This window comes from Crinia signifera, chromosome 3, assembly GCF_055691185.1.
Source record: "Crinia signifera chromosome 3, ASM5569118v1, whole genome shotgun sequence".
Taxonomy (NCBI): Eukaryota; Metazoa; Chordata; class Amphibia; order Anura; family Myobatrachidae; genus Crinia; species Crinia signifera.
The window spans coordinates 151014216-151034872 of record NC_139219.1 but is presented as its reverse complement, the minus strand read 5'-3'; the positions used below and the strand labels follow the sequence as shown (position 1 = coordinate 151034872).

Sequence of the window (20657 nt, the reverse complement as noted above, 5' to 3'; positions counted from 1 at the left end):
CATGGCTTCCAATCAACCACAGACGCTGTGCTCTTGCAACTGGCTGTGTAGGAATGAAGAATTAAAATAGTGAGCAAACACAAAAATATAACAATAAATTTGACCAGCGGGATTTTTTCACAGAAAGGCAAAATAATTCACAAAATGTGTTATAGTAACAGCTATAATGCCAAAGTAGATCCTAGACTACACTTGCAGTTTTGCCTGTTTAGGGCAAGCACGGGCAATGACCACTGGGAGAGATTAATGACCAGGGTTGCAAGTCCGACATATATAAATATAACAGTAAACATAGGGAATACATAGACTGTAACCAAACTAGATGAAGGTGGCACTAATAAGATAATAATCAAACTAAGTCATATTGAAATAAACGGTCACAGGAGAGAACAGGGAGAAGTTAGATTCAAAGTAGTGCATTCCAGGTAATGCATTGGTTTAGTCCTTTTGGATAAACTGTAATTAATCGAAAGATCCAGCACAAAAGTGCCTTGGTACAATCACCACCCTGGATTTTTGGAGGGATGTGAATACTAATGATGTATTGTAAGGGTGATAAGTAGAGACAGGATTATAAGCATTTGCATATTTGCATATGCATTTGCATATTTTGCACATTCTCACTGGTTATTGCATATTTTACCTAAAATCTAGTGATGGTGCATATTTTAGGCCCCACCCCCTTTCCACCCGCGAGTCACAGCACTGCTTTGCCCTGTTGCTGCTGGCCAGGTAGTGGTAGAGTGTGCAGGCTGGGGCAATATGTGCGCAGTGTGGGTTACCTTGGATGTAAACTGCTCTAGGCTGCCAATCCATGTTGATAAAAGTCAGTCGCGGCGGATGCAATTACGAAGCTCCTAAACCTTTGCCTGCCCCTGGCCTGGGACTTTACACCAAGAGACACACTTCTGCAGCAGAGGAAGCGGGCAGAAGGATTGTGACATCACGCGGGGCGGAGAAAATGCTGTGTCACAGTGAGTATGCGGCGCAGGGAGGAGGCCTTCCACTGGGCCGCCCTCACATGCTATACTGACATTTCATCCATCAGCGCTGGAGAGGAGGGTCCGTGTAGTTGATGCAAGAAGAGCTTTGGACGCTGCAGTCTGCTGTAGCAGCCAGGAAGAAAAAATATCCTGTGCACAACACTAGACATCTGCAGATGCTGTGGGCCTATTTTTGAGGTTTATTTGCAACTAATTGTATGCTGATTTAAAAAAAAAAATAAGTTAAAAATTACTTTTTTATTATTTAATGTAGCATATTTTAACACTTTTCATACATATTTTAAGTATTTTTCATGCATATTTGCATGCATACTGTATTTCAAGCTTTTTTTGTTGCATATAATCGTGTCCCTAGTGATAATGTATGTTCATTATTTTTAAAATGGGTGGCAAGTGACTTCTCAACTGATTTTCCAGATAGTGCAGATTTTATGGCCAATCTGTGGAAAGCCATTTTTTCTTTAAATTGTCTGGTCGACATCCCAAATATAGTAAAGCCTGCATGGGCAGATGATGGCATAAACAATGAATCTGGTGCTGCACATTAGAACATGATGAATGTGATGTGGTTTTGTTGTTGTGCAGATGTGGAAACGTAGTACTATTGATGAGGTATTGGCAGGTTACACAGTTGAGCCAGGAAGTTTACTGACGTGTTAAGGAGCTAGCTCATATTAAATCCAGTCACATCAGTGTGTACCAGGTCATCACATAATTTTCAACCCCTTTTGAAGCAGGCCATGGGTCTGGTAGAAGAGAAACATTGTAGATCCTTGTCTTTTAATACAATCAGCCATAACGCTTTGCTTGCCTCTGGGATGACTGGGCTACTGGTGTTAAATGTAGAGTTCCACGGGAAAGTATCATGTTTGTGTTTGATTTGTAAACTATGTAGTAGTGTATTTATGTTCATATTAAATACCTTAGTTTTCAAAAGTGAAAGAGTCACTAACTTGTAACATCTCTCATGGATATTATTTATAATCATGTCCAGTTGGCATGGTAGTTTTGTTTTATCACTGGAAATGTGTGCTGCTCTGTAAAAATGGCAACCCCCACTTTAGCAGAGGGGAATGATTACTTTTAGATAAGAATAGTATGTTGTGATTGGTTGGTTTGTAGAAGATAGAGGTGGATATAAATATAGATATACTACCTTCTTTTAGAGACACTGATACATCCAAACAATTGATGTTGCTGTAATTCCAGGTGTAGGTAAATTTGATAGGCCCGGGCTTGCTGTTAATGTCTTCCATGAGTGTCACAAATTATTGTGGACTTCTCACAGCATGAATAGGTCATATACGTATCTACATAGCACATTGATGTTTTTACTGTATTGATGGTCAAAGTAGAGGCTCCTTTCTTGCTGAATCATAGTGTAGGAAGGTGCCACTGCTGACGCCATTGCACAGCCATCTTGTTGTTAATATATGGTGCCATCGAACAGAAATTACATGCAGGTTAGAACAAAATCCAGAAGTTGGAGAAATAATATTTTATCAAACTGGAAAGATTCTCCTAGCTGGTCAAGGAAAATTTTCATAACCAACAGCCCCTGTTTGTGGGGAATGGATGTATACAGTGCATACAGTTGTAATACTGCTAGTATTCTATAAGAGGCTGAGAAAGCTTGTGGTGTCCTTCAGATGTATAGTGGTGGTAGCTATGAATGGCTGTATACCCAATAGCTGGGACACTGGCTGAAATAGACTCCCCTTTGCCGATATAATAGGGCATCCTGGTGGTGACTCTAGGCTTTTGTGAATTTTAGGGATACTATATAGTGTTGTGATGCAAGATACCTGGTGAGATTATGCCGCAAGGTCCTGTACAACTCAGCTAGCACACTACATATTTTTTGCATCTTTTACCCAAAATGTGTGACTAAGTATGAAGCCCAATAGATATTGGCATGGAAAAAAGTAATGACTGCTTACTGTATATACAGATTAAGACTCACTAGAATAAAGATCTAAATGTTTCATATCCAATTAATCAACACAGTCTTAGTGTGCAGTGGTTGCATTGAAATGCAGCTAAGAAGCTTTTTTCAGTTGGTGCTAACAGAGTCAAATAGGACCAGGGCATCTAGAGGTTATGCTTGGCGTGACTGCAGTACTAATGTATGTGGACACATATTTACAAACACTAATGTATGTGGACACATATGTACAAGCACTAATGTATGTGGACACATATGTACAAGCACTACAGGCTTGGGCATGGGTCAACTGTTGAGAGAGACATTTGCATCACAAAGAACCACTTATTGGGATATATTTATTACAATCCACATCACAGATGTGGATGTGATTTGATCAATTCGCACAAATCCACAATGAAACACTTGAATACATTGGTGGGTTTTTTTCAATCATTGCATGCAAGATCTGTGAGACCACTGTGTCCCTGAGGATTCTGTAGCCAAACTGTTAAGGATATTTTTCATGAAAACACATGGAGAGGCTAACCGTGCATGCACAAAGGCAGAGTCTGTCAGTCAGCTGCGTCTGTCTTTGTTCTATAGCTGTGGGCACACAATATAATAACCTCAAAGAAAACCAAGTGTCAGGGGAGGAAAGTTAGATTTGCGCATCATCAGCGTAAAGATGATTTTGCAAGGTAAAAGAGCTATTGAGCTAAAAACCCTGAAAAAAGAACAATTGCAGTAAAAACCATGTTTTCTGGGTTTTTACCACATTTTGAAATACACTAAAGCCCCTTCCGGCGGGGCTCCGCTGAGGGGGTTACACCAGCTCTCCGTAGTGGTGCTGTGTGAGGGATCCAATATGAATGCCTTTTAGCATGCTTCGCATCTGACAGGTACTCTGCGCATGCACAGCTGGACTTTCCCATTAGAAATGAGGAAGTCCAGACGGCCACAGGGATCGCATAGGGCAGCTATTATCTTAGTACATAAGTGATGAGCCACGGCAAGATGTACCATCGCTGTTTGGTACATCCCGCCCATAAAGGGGCTGTATTGAGATCGAAAAGGAGAAGACCAAGAACCTTGGGGGACACACTTACAAAATATTTTACCTTGTTGAACTGCTAACCTTGTTAAAAACCTCAACTGCGTTACAGCCGAAGAAGTGCTCCAGTCTAATAAGGCTTAAATTAAGTTGAAATGCTGTATGATTATTGGGACCAGTGATGGCTGTTGCCCATGGGTTGCAGTATGCACCACATATTATTGCATGGGGGGGGAGCAATTAGCAAATACATATACAAGATCTAGAACTGCTCCACAATGCATACGCACAGAAACTTTTTGCAGTGGCCGGGTGTACTCTTCGCATCTAGAAATTTCAACATACAATTATATGGCTGTGTGAGTACATATGCATCCCGTCAATGACACACTACTTGCAAGTAGTTACATCTGTATGTAATATATGTGCTGGCAACCCGTCCAAGGATATCGGCAATGCTGTGGCTCACAGCCACTGAAGCATACAGCATTAAGCTTCAATTCTCCTTGTAAGCCCACACCCATACTTCTGAGAAACTTCCTAATGGGAGTTTGGGGCTGGCTTAGAAGGAGAAGTAACGCCATAGACTGAAACTCAACACATTTATGAATCCCAGAGACAAACAGCTTACATATGATATCTTACATACAATATTGCATGCACGTTTATATTATTAGTTAGCCTTCCCCATCCCCCATTCAAAGTGTGGTAAGCGCTGCAGCCACCATTGAATGTGGTTGTGACTGGGGTTGAGTTCCCTTTAACTGTCTGCTAAGGAAGAAAGAGAAAGTATCAAGCTCAGTGGCAGTGAATGTATGTACTGGAAGTTATGATCACTATAAAATCAAGGGGGTAGATTTATTAAGCCTGGTGAAGTGATAAAGTGGCCGGTGATAAAGCACCAGCCAATCAGCTCCTGTCAAGTTACAGTCTGAATACGGAAAATGACAGTTAGGAGCTGATTTGGCTGGTGTATTATCACCGGCCACTTTATCACTTCATTGAGTTTAATAAATTTGCCCCAAGTGTGTTGCAGTGATGTTGTGGAGACAGAGATGCTTATGACTTTTCATATTTTGCAGTCCCATTTTTCTTCCATACATGCTTACAGTTGTTTTAGAGCCAAATTGCATTAAATTTCAAATCAGCCTACAGAGTGTAAATACTGCATAGGCATATATTCAGGTACACAGACAAATTAAACATGATATTGAAACTGTGTATTCTGATTTTGTTAAGGATTTATCTGTAATTTTATCTTTACAATATGAAAGTGTTTGGAATAAACAAAAACATAATAAAGATGCAAGCACATTTTTTAGAATATGTCCTTAATGTTTTCTAGATTCACACGTCACTAATTAATGGAAGACCAAGTGCCGATGATCCTTCTCCGGCACTTCTGGAATTCACATCAGCTCGCTATATTCGATTGAGATTACAAAGGATTCGAACTCTAAATGCTGATTTAATGATGTTAGCTCACAATGATCTACAAGATGTAGATCCTATAGTCACCAGAAGGGTAAGTAACAATGCTAAAAGATTTTCCTTTCTCATTAGTTAAAACACTTACTCCAGAAGTTGTAGCTACGGGATGGTATCTGGATCCCAGCACTTGGGATGCCAGCAGTCAGAAGACAGCAGCTAGGTAAGTATTCTTAACCTACCCATCCCACCCCCATAACCCTACCACTCCCTACATGTAGTCTAATCCCCCCTGCACACCAAACCCCTTCATATCCCCCTTTCTGCCTAACCGTAATCCTCTCCACCCTAAACCTAACCCTAACCAAATGCCTAGCACTCCCTTCTTCAAGTCTATCCTTTACCCTCCATCCATCCCCCAAAGCCTAACCCTAACCATCACCGGCATACTTATGTTCATAAGATGTCTGTATTCAACCACCGATCTTTTAAGCACTGTTAGGATTTCGGTGTCAGTATTCCAACTGCTTTCATTTCGTTTACCGGTATGATAACTGGATCCCCCTGACACAAATAGACTGTTATGGCAGCAAACTAATGTATCCCACACACATTGTAAATGATTGTTTGATAGGGTGCACCAAGTAAGAAAGGAGAAACAAACATACACGTACATAAAATAATTACCATGTGCTGCCCAAGGCTTGTAGTATTTGGCAAATACTGTACTGTATTTTTTTGGAGTTATTCAAGACATTAGTCCAGTATTCACAACATTTCTGCAAAGTACTGTATAGTAGTTCACCTAAGGTGAGTTCTGCTATAATTACATTTTAAAATATTCCTTGAAAATTGTCTGCTATAGTGAAATATTAAAGTCTTTGGGACTTGAATAAATTTAATTTTCTGATCTGATCCTTTAAATGTAACAGCCTTATGGGGTTATTCATTAGGATGCAATAGAGAATATCAGAGCGCTGTCCCATGGCTACACCAACTGACTTCAATAGAAATTTGTTGTTTTTGATTAGATTTAACATCTTACACTGAAATTGATGTGCACTCGCTGGTGGACTAAATTACATTAACATAACAGAAATGTATTTTACCTTTTACCAGACCATCAATATTACCTGCATCCCTGTTTAAGGTCTCTATAACCTTAGTCTAATATATCTATGATCTTTACTTATAATAATGCCTACCATTATCTTATATATATACTGAAAGTGACATATTTTGATATTGATCAAAATTGATGTTTAGATCATTTCACAGCTTCACTACATGTTGCAAAGTAGGTTTCACTGCTCTATTGTTTTCATTTCACTCAGCAAAGCAAGAAGAAGAACCCAGCATTAATTGCGATTAACAAATGTAAATATGTAGAGGCAGTGGTCGAAGTGGAAATTTTGAAGTGGGGGTATGGAAATTTTGAAGTGGGGGTATGGAAAAGTAAAGAGTGAATATAGTGCGCACCTTCGGACACCCCCCTGTCCATCAACGTCCCCTGCCAGACTGCCCCGTTGTACAGGGGTATTACAAAAGCACAATATGTGCTGCTGAGTGATCAGAGAGCATCCTGAGGGGAAAAAAAACTTTTTTTTTTATCTTCAGATTAAAGTGGGGGTATGCCATACCCCCGTATACCGCCCCACTTCGACCACTGTGTAGAGGGATATGAAGCGTGCCTCTTGCTGCATTATAATATTAGGTGTATGGTATTGCACAGCCGCTTCTTTGCAGCTGTGCAAAATGTACATCTCTTAATCAGTGCCCTAGGGCCTTATTCTAGTTCACTCTTTCTGACAAAATCCTTCTTACATGGACAAAACCATGTGCACTGCAGGGGGGCAGATGTAAAATGTGCAGAGAGAATTTGATTTGGGTGAGTTATTTTGTCTGTGCAGGGTAAATACTGACTGCTTTATTGTTACACTGCCATATAGATCTCACTTTGAAGTAAAACCCCACCCAAATCTAATTCTCTCTGCACAAGTTGCATCTGCCCCACCTGCAGTGCACATGGTTTTGTCCATCAGACGCTGTGTACACACGGGGAAATATGATTGCTGGGGATATATTGCTAGCAATATATCCCCAGCAACCATATTGCTCAGTGTCTCCTTTTCATCAGCGATGAAAAGGAGACACTGTTACGGGGCGTAGGGGGAGCGCAGCAGCAGCAGACGCTGCTGCTGTCACTTTGAACGGAGGAGGGAGGGAGCAGCCGCACGGGGCTGGGGAGATTAATGCTGATCTCCCCGGCGCTGACCTCCCGGCACAGCGATCGCGGGGAAAGCCGCTGGTCGCAGGAGCATGCTCCTGCGACCAGCGACCATTAGGCAGTGCACACGGGAGCGCGCAGCTGGCGATTTATCGCCACCTGCGCTCGAAATCACTTGCAATATGGTCGCTCAGCGACCATATTCCCAGCGATTTCACACAATATTGCTCCCGTGTGTACACACATTAAGAAGGATTTTGTCAGAAAGAGTGAACTAGAATAACCCCCCTAATGTGCGCATTATAATACTGTGTTTATTAGCAGACATTTTAACCAAAGATACCTCTAATAATAGGGGTTAATGCTCTAGTCTAGACAGAATTGAAGTGTAGCTTTGTCCATATTTGAAAACGTTTTTCATTTTAGAAGTACACACACTATTTACCACAGTAGCTAGCTTCCTTTGTCTGAATATGAAAGAATATCAAAATACATTAAAGTTCTGTTTGAAAATCCATCATTCACACAACTAAAGCTTCTGCTGATTTGTTTGATGGTGCACTGAGCATTTAGCTTAGTGATTACCGTTCTGTCTCTGTCGAAGGTTTGTGTATTTGTCATTGTTCTGTGTGATGTGAATGAGGAGCAAATAAAGGGCAGGCAAAATAAATGGTTATAAATCAGTCTCTAAGAACAGGTTCACTGATCCACATTACTAATGGAAAGTATTGATACTGCTTTCAACCTTCCAAAGCCCCAACTTAAGAAGGTCATCTTAATTTTATCTGCTTCTCCTCCTGGTATGTTCCCAATATCTGTTTTCTGCCCTCTATGCATGACATTTTCCTATAGTTAATTTTATTTTGCATAAGCAATGTCTGATGGACCTAAAATGGGATCAAACATAAAATATATTCTGTTTGCTGTGATATTGGTTTGTATATAGCCCATATCAATGTAACCATATGACAAAATGAAATCATCTAACTTTAAGTTTATATATAAATATATATATATATATATATATATATATATATATATATATATATATATATATATACACACACATACTGTATATATGAGGGTGCTCTTACATTTAGAATAAAATTGGAATTAAATATATTAAATATTGCATTTCAATTCTCCAATTCCTTTAGAAGCTTATTACTAATCCCTATTTTTGACATTATAATAATTGCTGTGTACATTTACATAGTAAGCATATTGACAACATCAAAAAAACAATGGACTTGTCAAATAAATAATTATAATCATTAGCGGTTTTTATCTATGGCGACATCGCAGCCAGTGGCAGCCTACCTCCTACACTGAGATAGAAGCCACTGCTGATTATAATTTATTAATAAGTATCCTAAAACTGCATCAATTTTACGGATTTTTTAATTAAAACCAATATTTCAATAATAACTTAACATTTGTGCATTTTCACCTTACAATATCATTTTTAAACCCGTAGTCTAAATCACCAAAAGGTGTCATCCCTAATCACAACAATCACAGCGACTCCTGCGATGTGATCACAATTAGATTGTGATCACAGTGCCAGGTGAGCATTATCATGCTGGGCTGCCTTGCCCTGTGCTAAGAAGCCCCCAGCATGCGAAAGAACAGTTGGATTTTTGCTATTTAAGCTGATACTAAATTGGCCCGGAACTGTATCTAATTGGGCATGGATCATTAGGTCACCAGCATTATGGTACAAGCATTAAGTCAACACCATTAGGTTAACATGAGTTAAGGTCAACAGGAAGGAAGGTCAACATGACTTTAGGTCGACAGGGTCATTAGGTCGACATGGGTAAGGTCAACATTGAAAAAGTAGAATATTTTTTTTTAACCAGAATGTCAACACAGTCAACATAAACACTAAAATGTAGCACCGCATGGCTCGCTGCACTAGCCATGCTTCGGGATCAGTGCCTCACTATGCTTGGCACACTATTTTATTCTCCCACCACACCCTAGTGCATGGGTCTTCAACCTGTGGCCCTCCAGATGTTGTGAAACTACATGTTCCAACATGCATTGCCACATTTCTTCCTCTAGGAGCATGCCAAAACTGTCAGGGCATGCTGGGACATGTAGTTCCACAACATCTGGAGTGCCACAGGTTGAAGACCTGTGCCCTAGTGGATGGTGGGACATGAAATACCGCCTGTCGGCACATTTTTGCTGAAGAAAAAAAAAAACAGTAAAAAAAACCTTGTCGAACTAATGCCCCTGTCGACCTAACCAATGTCGACCTTCCTGCATGACGACCTTAAGTCATGTAGACCTAAATGCACGTCAACCTAATGGTGACGACCTAATGCTTGTCGACCATCATTCTGGTGACCCAATGATCGTATCCCATCTAATTTTTACCACACCGGGCCTTATTCAGCTTGGACTGGATATGTTAAGCTACTGCAGCAGCTTAGCATATGCGAGTCTTAAGTAATATGCAGGAGCAGGTGGATACTACCATTGCATTGCAGTTTAGAAGAACATTACAACCATCGATTACAATTTGCCTCTGTGAATGCAGCCAATGTAAGGTTAATCTTACTCAAGTTTGAGTAAGGCCTTGCAGGCTGGCTTGCAAGGCCTGACCACTTGTTTCAGTCAAACAGGCATTCTCTGTTCAGTGCTGTGATTGCTGGACTCATCATGCGCATGTTCAGAATGGGTCCTGCACACAAACAGAACGCAACTATTGCAGGGTTGCCGACTTTTAAAAGCTCCGGAGAGGAGATTTTCAGCAGGAACTCGGGGGCGGGGCTTAAATGTGACATTATTAAGCCCCACCCCATAAAGGAAAGTTACTTAGTTTGCCTATCTCTGTGGAGGGGGCGGGGCTAAATGACGTGATTATGGCGCTTTAGCCCCGCCTCCTCCCCGGAGATCTGCAGGCATAAGGTAATTTAAACGCTGTGGTCGGGGGGGGGGCGCAATCAGAGGGGGGAGCGGGGGTCCCCCAGAATCCGGGAGGGTTGGCCACCTTTCCGGGGGACCGGGAGGGTGACCCGATTTTCGGGACCCTCCCGGCCATTCCGGGAGGGTAGGCAACCCTGAACTATTGGATTAGCCCCATAGATAGCCAATTTTGGAAGTGATCCTCTACCTTACCCTAAGTGGCAGGATTGCACATCTTTACACCTTTATTTATTTTGTTCTTCTTTCTTTGTTGTTTTAAATATCTCTAAGTATTCTATGAAACATTTTTAATGCCTGTAGTTGCAGAGCATTGCACATTAACAGCATTTTAGTTATTGGAAAGACTATCTGGCAAGTATTAGCTCTACATAAAATAGCATCATTTTCTGTCTCCTGTTTGTGTCTTTGCATTATGCAGTGTACTGTATCTGCCCACACGGGTACATTTCAAACAGACTGCTACAGCAAGATGTTGCGGGGAGGTGTTGGGGGAATGCTGCCCATGCATGCCAATATCAGGAGCAACATCTACAGAACAGTGTTACATTATTGAAATGGATCTTTTAGTTTGTAGATATTGCTGAATATATTTATTTTCTACAGGATGTCAGTAGTTCTGGACAGTCTATGTTAGTGTTGCCTGCAGATTAGCTCACAATCCAATATTTAGTTTAGTACATTGCCAAAGATGTACAATACAAATTTAATGTTATCGTTATTAAATCATTGTGAAGCATATGTTGTTTAATAAGCAATTATATTTTATTTTCTTTCCAGTATTTCTATTCCATTAAAGATATTTCTGTGGGCGGCATGTGCATCTGCTATGGTCATGCAAGGGCTTGTCCATGGGATCCAAGAACTAATGTGAGTAATATAATAATATAACTAGGTGCCGATGGATGGTGCATAGCTTATATACAACATTTGTTGATGGTCTGATTGTAGGAATACCAATGTTAAGTATACTTTTGAAGATTTAAAACACACACACACACACATATATATATATATATATATATATATATATATATATATATATATATATATATAGCGTGGACGGGTTGCCGGCACTCAGCTCCAAACTTGTCAAAGGGCCCCGTGCCCTCGGTGAAGACCCTTGCAGGGTCAAATATAGACGGTAGATGGCCGCGGCACTGGGGACTTCAATGAATAAAACAGATAGGCAGGCTTGATCTGTGACGTTTTAGCCTTTAATACAGGCTTTTCTCAAACAGCTTACATGAAAAAACAGTGAACACTCACCTCTTAAATACAGTGTAGCATCACCCTGGCTTCCAGGGACAGCGTGCGCTTCCGGGCGTCTGTAACCGGCGCCTGCGTCTGACGTCACTCTCAGTTCAGTGGTTACCGCCGCAACCATCCGATCTGTGAGCCAAACAAAGTGGATAATAATTTTCAACAAATCTTTATTATCCACTTTGTTTGGCTCACAGATCGGATGGTTGCCGCGGTAACCACTGAACTGAGAGTGACGTCAGACGCAGGCGCCGGTTACAGACGCCCGGAAGCGCACGCTGTCCCTGGAAGCCAGGGTGATGCTACACTGTATTTAAGAGGTGAGTGTTCACTGTTTTTTCATGTAAGCTGTTTGAGAAAAGCCTGTATTAAAGGCTGAAACGTCACAGATCAAGCCTGCCTATCTGTTTTATTCATTGAAGTCCCCAGTGCCGCGGCCATCTACCGTCTATATATATATATATATATATATATATATATATATATATATATATATATATATATATATACTACATACTAGTGGTGTACTTTTACCTTTCTCTGATTGGTACAATGGCATGGGCTCCCTTAGTATCTTAGATGGTAGGCACAAGCACAGAGGGTATTCCATTGAAAAGAGTCAAGTAGCCTGGACACAGGCTACTATGGCAATCAGTGGGCAAATCTTAGCAGCCATTCTATTATCTGCCATACTGAACATCTTAAAAACTATATTACAACTTGCTAGAGTAAATATCATCATCTTGTTTTTTTATCATAGATTAGCATATTGCAATTTAATAAAATACTACATCATTTAAAAAAAAGAAAGGATTATTATAATTTCTAGATTACAAATTTAGAAATGCTTAATGCATTAGTCATTTATTTTCTGCTCTGGAAGCTCCCCATTTGGTGCTATTTTGCCAAGACAGATTCATGCAGCAAACGTTTAGAAATACAGGTTGCTTCATGCCATTAGAGCAGTGATTCCCAACCTGTGGTATGCGTACCCCTGGGGGTACGCGTCCACCCGCTCGGGGGTACGCGGCGGCCCGGACTCTAATTGCGGATGCGGCAGTCAGACAGGTTGCTGGAGGGGAGGAGAGTGCATTGCGCATCTCTCCTACCCCTCAGTGTGCTTCCCTGTGACTGGCCCTCCGTCCGCCAATCAGCTTGCGGGCTGGCAGCCAATCAGGAGCCGGCCCGCGAACTTTGATTGGCGGGCAGCCCAGTCACAGTGAAGGGAAGGAGAGATACGCAGTGGGCTGTCCTCTCCTTCCCTGAGAGAAGCAGCGGCGGCAGCTACACGGCAGGAGGACACTGGACTGTCCTCTCCCCAGAAGCAGCGTCAATGGTGAGTGTGCTGCTGCTGGGAAATACTATGGGGGCATTGCTGGCACTGTGGGGCATACTTGTTACTGGCACTGTGGGGCATTGCTGGCACTGTGGGGCATACTTGTTACTGGCACTGTGGGGCATTGCTGGCACTGTGGGGCATACTTGTTACTGGCACTGTGGGGCATTGCTGGCACAGTGGGGCATACTTGTTGCTGGCACTGTGGGGCATTTCTGGCACTGTGGGGCATACTTGTTGCTGGCACTGTGGGGCACACTTGTTACTGGCACTGTGGGGCATGGCTGGCACTGTGGGGCATACTTGTTGCTGGCACTATGGGGGCATACTTGTTGCTGGCACTATGGGGGCATACTTGTTGCTGGCACTGTACAGTAGGTGCATTGTTGGCACTGTGGGCGCATACCCAGTACCATGGGGGTCATACCTGGCACCGTGGTGGCATTCCCTTTTCTGGCACTGTGGGGGCATACCTGGCACCATTGGAGCATATGTGTATCTGGCACTTTTGGGGGCATATGTGTATCTGACACTATTGGAAGGCTAACATGATCCATTGGAATGTCTGTTGCTTCAGTAATAGAGATTTGACAAGGTTCTGTTATTTTATATGCTGTCCGCAGAATGGGCTGAGCTTATATTGTGGTCAAGTGGTTTTTTTTTTCTCGTCATTGCCAGTATGACTTGCCCCTGTTAAGCCACACCCCTTTTTAGGCCACGCCCCCTAAAAATTTCACGAGGGGGTACTCATAAATGAAATGCCTTATCAAGGGGTACAGGAGACAAAAAAGGTTGGGAACCACTGCATTAGAGCATTGTGCAAACAGAAACAAAGGGGCCGTTTCAGACCTGTTCTTTATGGGCCAACATCGTCCCCCATCCCCCCCATGCACAAACACCAGGAGCGTATGGCTTTGGTTAGTTTCACACTTGCTGGGTTGTTTGCTATGGGAAGGGAGGGCCGGGTGCTTACCCCCGCAACCACAGGTGGGTCACTTCCTGCTCTGTGCGGGCGGCTGATGTCACATGACATCAGTTCCTTCTCCAAATTCAGCCATCTCCATCCAAAATAAAATTCAGTTAGTTTTATTAGCGAACGGAAGAGAAATCATTTGATCTCTTTTGTTCGGCCACATGCGAGTGGGTGTGTATGGGACCACATCCAGTCGCATGCTAGCAAGTGGACTCCGGGCCGCTCGTGTGTGGGGGGGGGGGGTTGCGGGGCAACATTTACCTGTTTGATAGGCTGCGAACTAAAAATGTTACGGCTGGTCTTATATTAAAAGCTACTACTTTACTCTTACATTTTAATTACTGTAATTGATATGCAATCACATTATATGTTTCCAAATATGTTTTCTATTCATTTAGAAAAAGGGGTGACCCTAAGGTCGCACAGAAGCGCTAATATGTCTACACAATTGAAAACTCTTGATAATTTGTGTCTATAAAAAACTACTATTCCCTTTGGGTATAACTGCCGCCTCCTGTCAGAGGTATTGTGTTCCTCTGCTAGTAGAACAAGGTTTGGGAGTGATAGAATACTATCACAAGGTGGCGCTGTTTTATTGTGATATCACAATACTGTGTAAATTTTACTTTGTGGTAAAACAGCGCCACCTTGTGATAGTATTCTATCACTCCCAAACCTTGTTCTATTCATTTAGATGCATTTCATGCATGCACAAGACAACTTACAAGACAGATTTTAATGCAATTGTATCAGGTGCTCTAGCACTGAGTGTTCCGATTGTATTTCTGAGTGACAAACCTATAGTCTAAAGTATGTATTTGTAAATGGAAAACTGTGCACTGTAGGTCTACACAAGCCAAATGTACATTTATCATGATCATGGCCGGATTAGCCCTGGGGGTGCCCAGTACACTTGAGACAGGGGGTGCCCACTGTAAGGAGGTGCAAGTAGTAGCGGTGGTGGGTTATATTCGATTATGCATATCTGCGAACATGACCCATTCCAGTTTCAGCTCATTAAACCTGTACTTCTGCTTGAATTTTGACTACCTGGTGCTGCTGCGTCATAAGAGGGCAGCTAATGATGTCAGTGTACTCCAGCCAGGGGGCCCCCAGGCAAAGGGGGGCCATGGGTACAGTATGCCCTGCATCCCCCCTTAATCTGGCTGTGGCCATGTTAAGGATCAATCTCTGTATATATTTGACTTGGGAAAAAAAAATAATTCTTGATTGTTTAAAGTTTACTTTTAGCAAGTCTTTGTTGTGTATTCTAATATTTAAAGTTACTGTTTCTATGTCACATAATCTAGAAATCATCCTGCGAATGTGAGCACAATACATGTGGGGCTAGCTGTGATAAATGCTGTCCTGGGTTCCACCAAAAACCTTGGCGTGCTGGAACATTCCTTACAAAACATGAGTGTGAACGTAAGTAAACCAACCAGTTCCAGTACTGTATCTTCATAACAAGAAAGAGAAACATACTGTTCAGTGCACTAGGGTCTGTTTCAAATGTAGTTGGAGGTGCTATTGCTTCTGCTTAAAAACAGGAGGCATCTCACCTCTGGCTTGCATAAGTGATCTAAGCTGCATCCTAGAACACAGTATTGGATCATCTACGACACCTTCATCCATATGGGTGACCCATGGGGTTGCGCATTCTGGTCCCTGCAGATGCAAAGAAGCCAGGAAATCTCTGTCATTCCTAGACTCATCCTTCAACCAGAATGTCTGCCAATCAACTCACTTTATGGAAAACAAGGCCATCACTGTGTACTCCCCATTCTGAAATCACTGATGCTGTTCTGTGTCACAGATCTGTACTGCAGGTGCACAATACTGGTTCGGTGCATGCACATAGCACCAATTACCAGTACTTTGTGACATGTAAGGCACCTCCGAATACATATGAATATGGTCCAATGGCCAGAGATACAGTAAATTAACATCTGCAAGAATTCATGCTTGAGCAGAGGTGGATGTATATGGATTTCAGTATTTAAATAGGCAGTGAATATTCCCTTATCCAACTCCGCCTGTGTGATTTCATATAATGGGGACCATTTATAGAGTCTTGCAGGCTAGAATTGCATTGCTGGACTTGTAACCCAATTTTCAGTGTTAATCATCAAGAAACAATTATCTGAAATTAGTAAACAGGAAATAATTAATCCCTATTATGCCAAATATATATATTATGGGGGTTATTCTGATTAATTTATATTCCCCAGCATTCGCACAGGGTGTATACGCATACACAGATGCATTTCTGCGCATGTGCATATGTTGGGTGCGTGCCGCCATGGCGAACAGACTATTCGCTGGATGCACGCACCCAAGAATGCGGACAGGGGGCGGTGTCAGATACTCACGCCCATGGGAATGCTCAGCGTTCCATGGGTGTTCCCATGCAGATTACCCTGTGGAGTTCCCATGGAAATTACCCCGTGACGAGGGTGCGGGGGTGGGCAGCTGACATCACCAGATGTCAGTTGTCCACCCACTTCCTGATGAATGTGTACACATACCTAAGGTGACCTGAGTGTCACTTTAAATATGCATGCACTCACCACATCATTCAATGGTCTGCGGCCATCGAATTATGTGGGAGTTCCCCCCTGGCCTTCGGATGTGTATGTTAAACAACATTTGCAGGCCAAGTGAAAGTTTGCACCGTGCAAGGTGGTGGGAGGGGCAGGCATACCCACATTCGGCGGCTGGCATCTGGTGGGCTTGCAAGGAAGCCTTGCGAATAAACCAGAATGACCCCCTATATGTCTAGCTACATATGACAAGATAAGAAAAATGCAAATATATTATACATACGAAAAATATAAAAGAAAAACGTTAAAAAAAAAGGAAATGTTCTACAGATGAAATTTGATAATACAAAAATGAAATACTTGATTTTTCTGCTATGTTATTATTGCAATTTTGAGTCATTGGTCCAATACAAGGATGAAAAGGCATTAAGATATAAATCCTTTATGTAAAACGCCAGTGTACTGTATATGAGAAACTGTTAAATAACAGTTATTTTATAGCAAAAAGCTCCAACCCTATAATAAATCTTTACAAAGGAAGCACAGCCTCTCGAATAAATGCTGCTGTTATGTCTGTGTGACTTTCAGACAAAGGAGCCCTTGCAATAACGTGTTCAGCTATTCTATTTCCAATAATAAGTAACCTCTGCCACAGAGAACATGAAAAGAGAAAACAATGTGTCTGTAGGTAAAAGCGAAAAATATGTTGCTGCACTTTCTATATGTTTGCAGATTTCAAGACAAAATCTGCTGTTTCTTGAAAGAACATTTTGCAGTTTTAATACATTATATTAACAGTGTGATGAAGTAAGTGCTTCCTGTAGCAGCTGGACAAGTTGTACAGGTGAAAGTTAGACTTTAAGCTTCAGTTCTTCGTAAAGCTACCATTCTGTACAGTGTTATTTGAATCAAAGATACAGTAAAACTTAATTATCTGACATTCCTATTTTGAGAAAGATGAATATGCTAGGGGTTTATTAGGTCACCCATATGTTGTATGTTGTATTTGTTGTATTTTTCCACTTTACTAAGAGTAAACTAAAAGGTAAAGACACAGACAACTGTATAAATTGGAGAGAGAAAAAATATGAAATCAAATTGTAATTAATAAAGGAAGCATGGTGGGAAAAAGCAGTGGTACCTTGGCTACAGTGCATAATATAAATAATTCAATTACTAAATGGTGGTGGAGGTTCAACCCACTGTGCAAACTGGCTTGGGTAGTTCCACCTCCCGGAAAATGCTATCTTCTCACAGATCTCTAATATCGATCCTCAGTCCTACAATTTTCTATAAGTCTAAAACAGCTATCTGCCGTACTACCTGTTCTTTTAGGGCTTCTATGCTTCCCATTCATTTGCTGCACAAAATGACTTAATGACCCGGCACTCACGGAACATTTAACTGGCTACTATCTTCTTTTGACAACTAAAACCAACCAATCCTTTACTATTAACACAAAACTAGCTCAAACGAGTGTTGCTACTATAAAAAAAAATGGTTGCTTATACTTTCAATGTTATCAAGCGTTCAAGTACTTTTATCACTGAGCTGTGATAACATCATAGCGATACAACATTTTCTGTCTCTTAATTATTGGGTTAATTCTGTGAAAAATCATCTTATGATCTTATGCTCTGTTTAAATTTGATTAATAATAATTAGAAAATTTGCTTTATTGAAACAACCTAGATGTAAAGAGTAAGTACACCTGAAAATAAATGTTTCTAACTGATGCAAAATATCTTTCCATTTTGTAGCCTGTAATTGTCATGGAAAGACACAGGAATGCTACTATGATCAAGCAGTAGCAGACAAAAATCTTAGTTTGAATATTCATGGCAAATATAATGGAGGTGGAGTTTGTATAGATTGTTCCGAGAACACAGCCGGAATCAACTGTGAAACTTGTAAAAATCATTTTTACCGGCCACAATGGGTACAGTATACAAAAAAATCATATTTTCTATATAACAATCCTAATTAGCAGCCAACATATTTACCTTGCAATAAACTCATTCTCAGTGATGACGATGATGATGATGACAATGTTAGTTTAAACTAAGGTTGTTGCCAGAGTGACAGAATTAATGATCATTATTTCCATTAATCCCATACTGACAGTGGCAGTCCTGCAGATTTAACCTCACTCTTCCAATACTTGACAAATTTTCAAGTTAAGAGGTAAGGTGCTGTGATCATGTCATTGTGTTCCTACTGCCCAGTGTGAAATGCCATTTTTGCCATTATATGTAAAATAGGGAGTGAGTCATGATTACACACTTCACATGATCAAGCTGCCCAGACTAACCAATTCACTCTGGAAGTAGGCTGAATTGTGTAACTGCAGGGAGCTCCTGGAAAGTTGCTTACTTTTTCTGGCATCATAAGAGCCAACTGAGATTTTGGAGTCTCCAGGAAGTTCTGGGAAATAGGAAAGTATGACTCTTTCTCATTGGCTCTTAATGTTTTTAATATTAAAAAGTAATTTCAAGTCAAAGAAATGTAAGCACTCTCTAACATGCGCAGTGATGCTTCAGTCTGTTGCTTCTTCATGTAAGCAGTAGATAGGGGGTGTTGTGCTGAACTGTAATGTCAAAGAGCTATTACATTTCCAACCTGTCACTGTCACGGAGGGTCAGCATCACTGCAGGTAACATTGAGATGGGACAATACCCTTCCCTGCTTATTAAATCAAGTCTCCATGTAAGAAGTTTGGAGTGCACAATGATTGAAATCAAGCTTGCTGATGGGGAGAGCCCAAGTCACCTAGTCACCCCTGCACCTGCTTTATTTCTTGCTGGGAGATTCTGTAAAAGCAGTTAGAATTAAATTAGTCTGCTGTGTTACTATTTCTAGCACAGGAACAGATATGTAAGCTCCTTTATTTCTATAAAGTACAATTTAAGAATATAGAAAAATAAGAATTGTTTTTGCCAGATTAGTGGGTTCCTTTGCGTCTGTATAATCCAATGCCATGCTACACACACTGGGCACTGTATTACCCTATAAAAAGGATTCTTTTTTGAAAAGCTAAATTACGAACTCTTAAGTGGCAACATTGAATACCACTATTTATATTGAGTTGGAATTAGTTTTATATTTTTTTATTAATAATTATTTATATAAGCAATATTAAAAATTACATAACATAAAGATAATTATTTATGATTACATTACTCTGTAAAAGAGGAACTATGTGACACAAGTTGAAAAAAGTACACAATATACCAGTAATTACAATTTTGTATTACTCTTTTTTCACACTTGTTCACAATATATCATTAATGATATCGGTATTGTGTAAATCATTAATGATATTTTGCCCAGTGTGTACCCATTTTAGTGCCTGCAATAGACAGAGTATGACTGAAGTAATTTTACATTATTATAGCAAACATAACAATAAATTATAAACTTGTATAAATAATGTTATTCTAGAATAGAGGCACGTAAATGTCAGCTCATTATTTGCAGACAAAATTCACTATGAAAGTAAATGTGATCTTGTTGATCACATAGATATGAGATAAATATGTCAACTGAATTCATATAAGAATTGTAATTTATTTATAGAAACTAGACATTGCTATTTTAATTGATTGACTGATTAAACTATTTGTTTTATATTATTTTGTTAGCTGTCACCAACTCATTCCAATCCTTGCCGGCCATGTAATTGTGATCCAGTTGGGTCTTTGCATGATGTATGCATCAAAGATTCAGGAGAAGCTACAGAAGGTACAAACTATTTCCTTTTTTATATCATGTGTTCAACTAAGGGTTACATGCTGAAATACCTAAAATCTGCAAGTATATCTATAAATGTTTGTGTGCACATACAGTACACATACAAACATTAGTGATGTCATGGGTTACAAAAGCATTCAACTCCATAAAAGCCTACACATTTGTCAGTATATCATATATACAATGAAAATATTAGAGTATATAAGGTTCTCAAAAGGGTA

At 40.6% G+C, this 20657-nt stretch overlaps 1 protein-coding gene across 1 annotated transcript in view; it reads left to right on the top strand.

Annotated features, from left to right (window-relative positions):
- Nucleotides 1-20657, top strand: part of LAMA2 (laminin subunit alpha 2) — a 727667-nt gene that overhangs the window by 224447 nt on the left and 482563 nt on the right. Inside the window, exons 5-9 of the mRNA XM_083176751.1 lie at nucleotides 5328-5507; nucleotides 11352-11441; nucleotides 15454-15571; nucleotides 18447-18625; nucleotides 20328-20427. Coding sequence (XP_083032877.1) covers nucleotides 5328-5507; nucleotides 11352-11441; nucleotides 15454-15571; nucleotides 18447-18625; nucleotides 20328-20427 — 667 coding nt within the window. The remainder of the gene's footprint in view (nucleotides 1-5327; nucleotides 5508-11351; nucleotides 11442-15453; nucleotides 15572-18446; nucleotides 18626-20327; nucleotides 20428-20657) is intronic.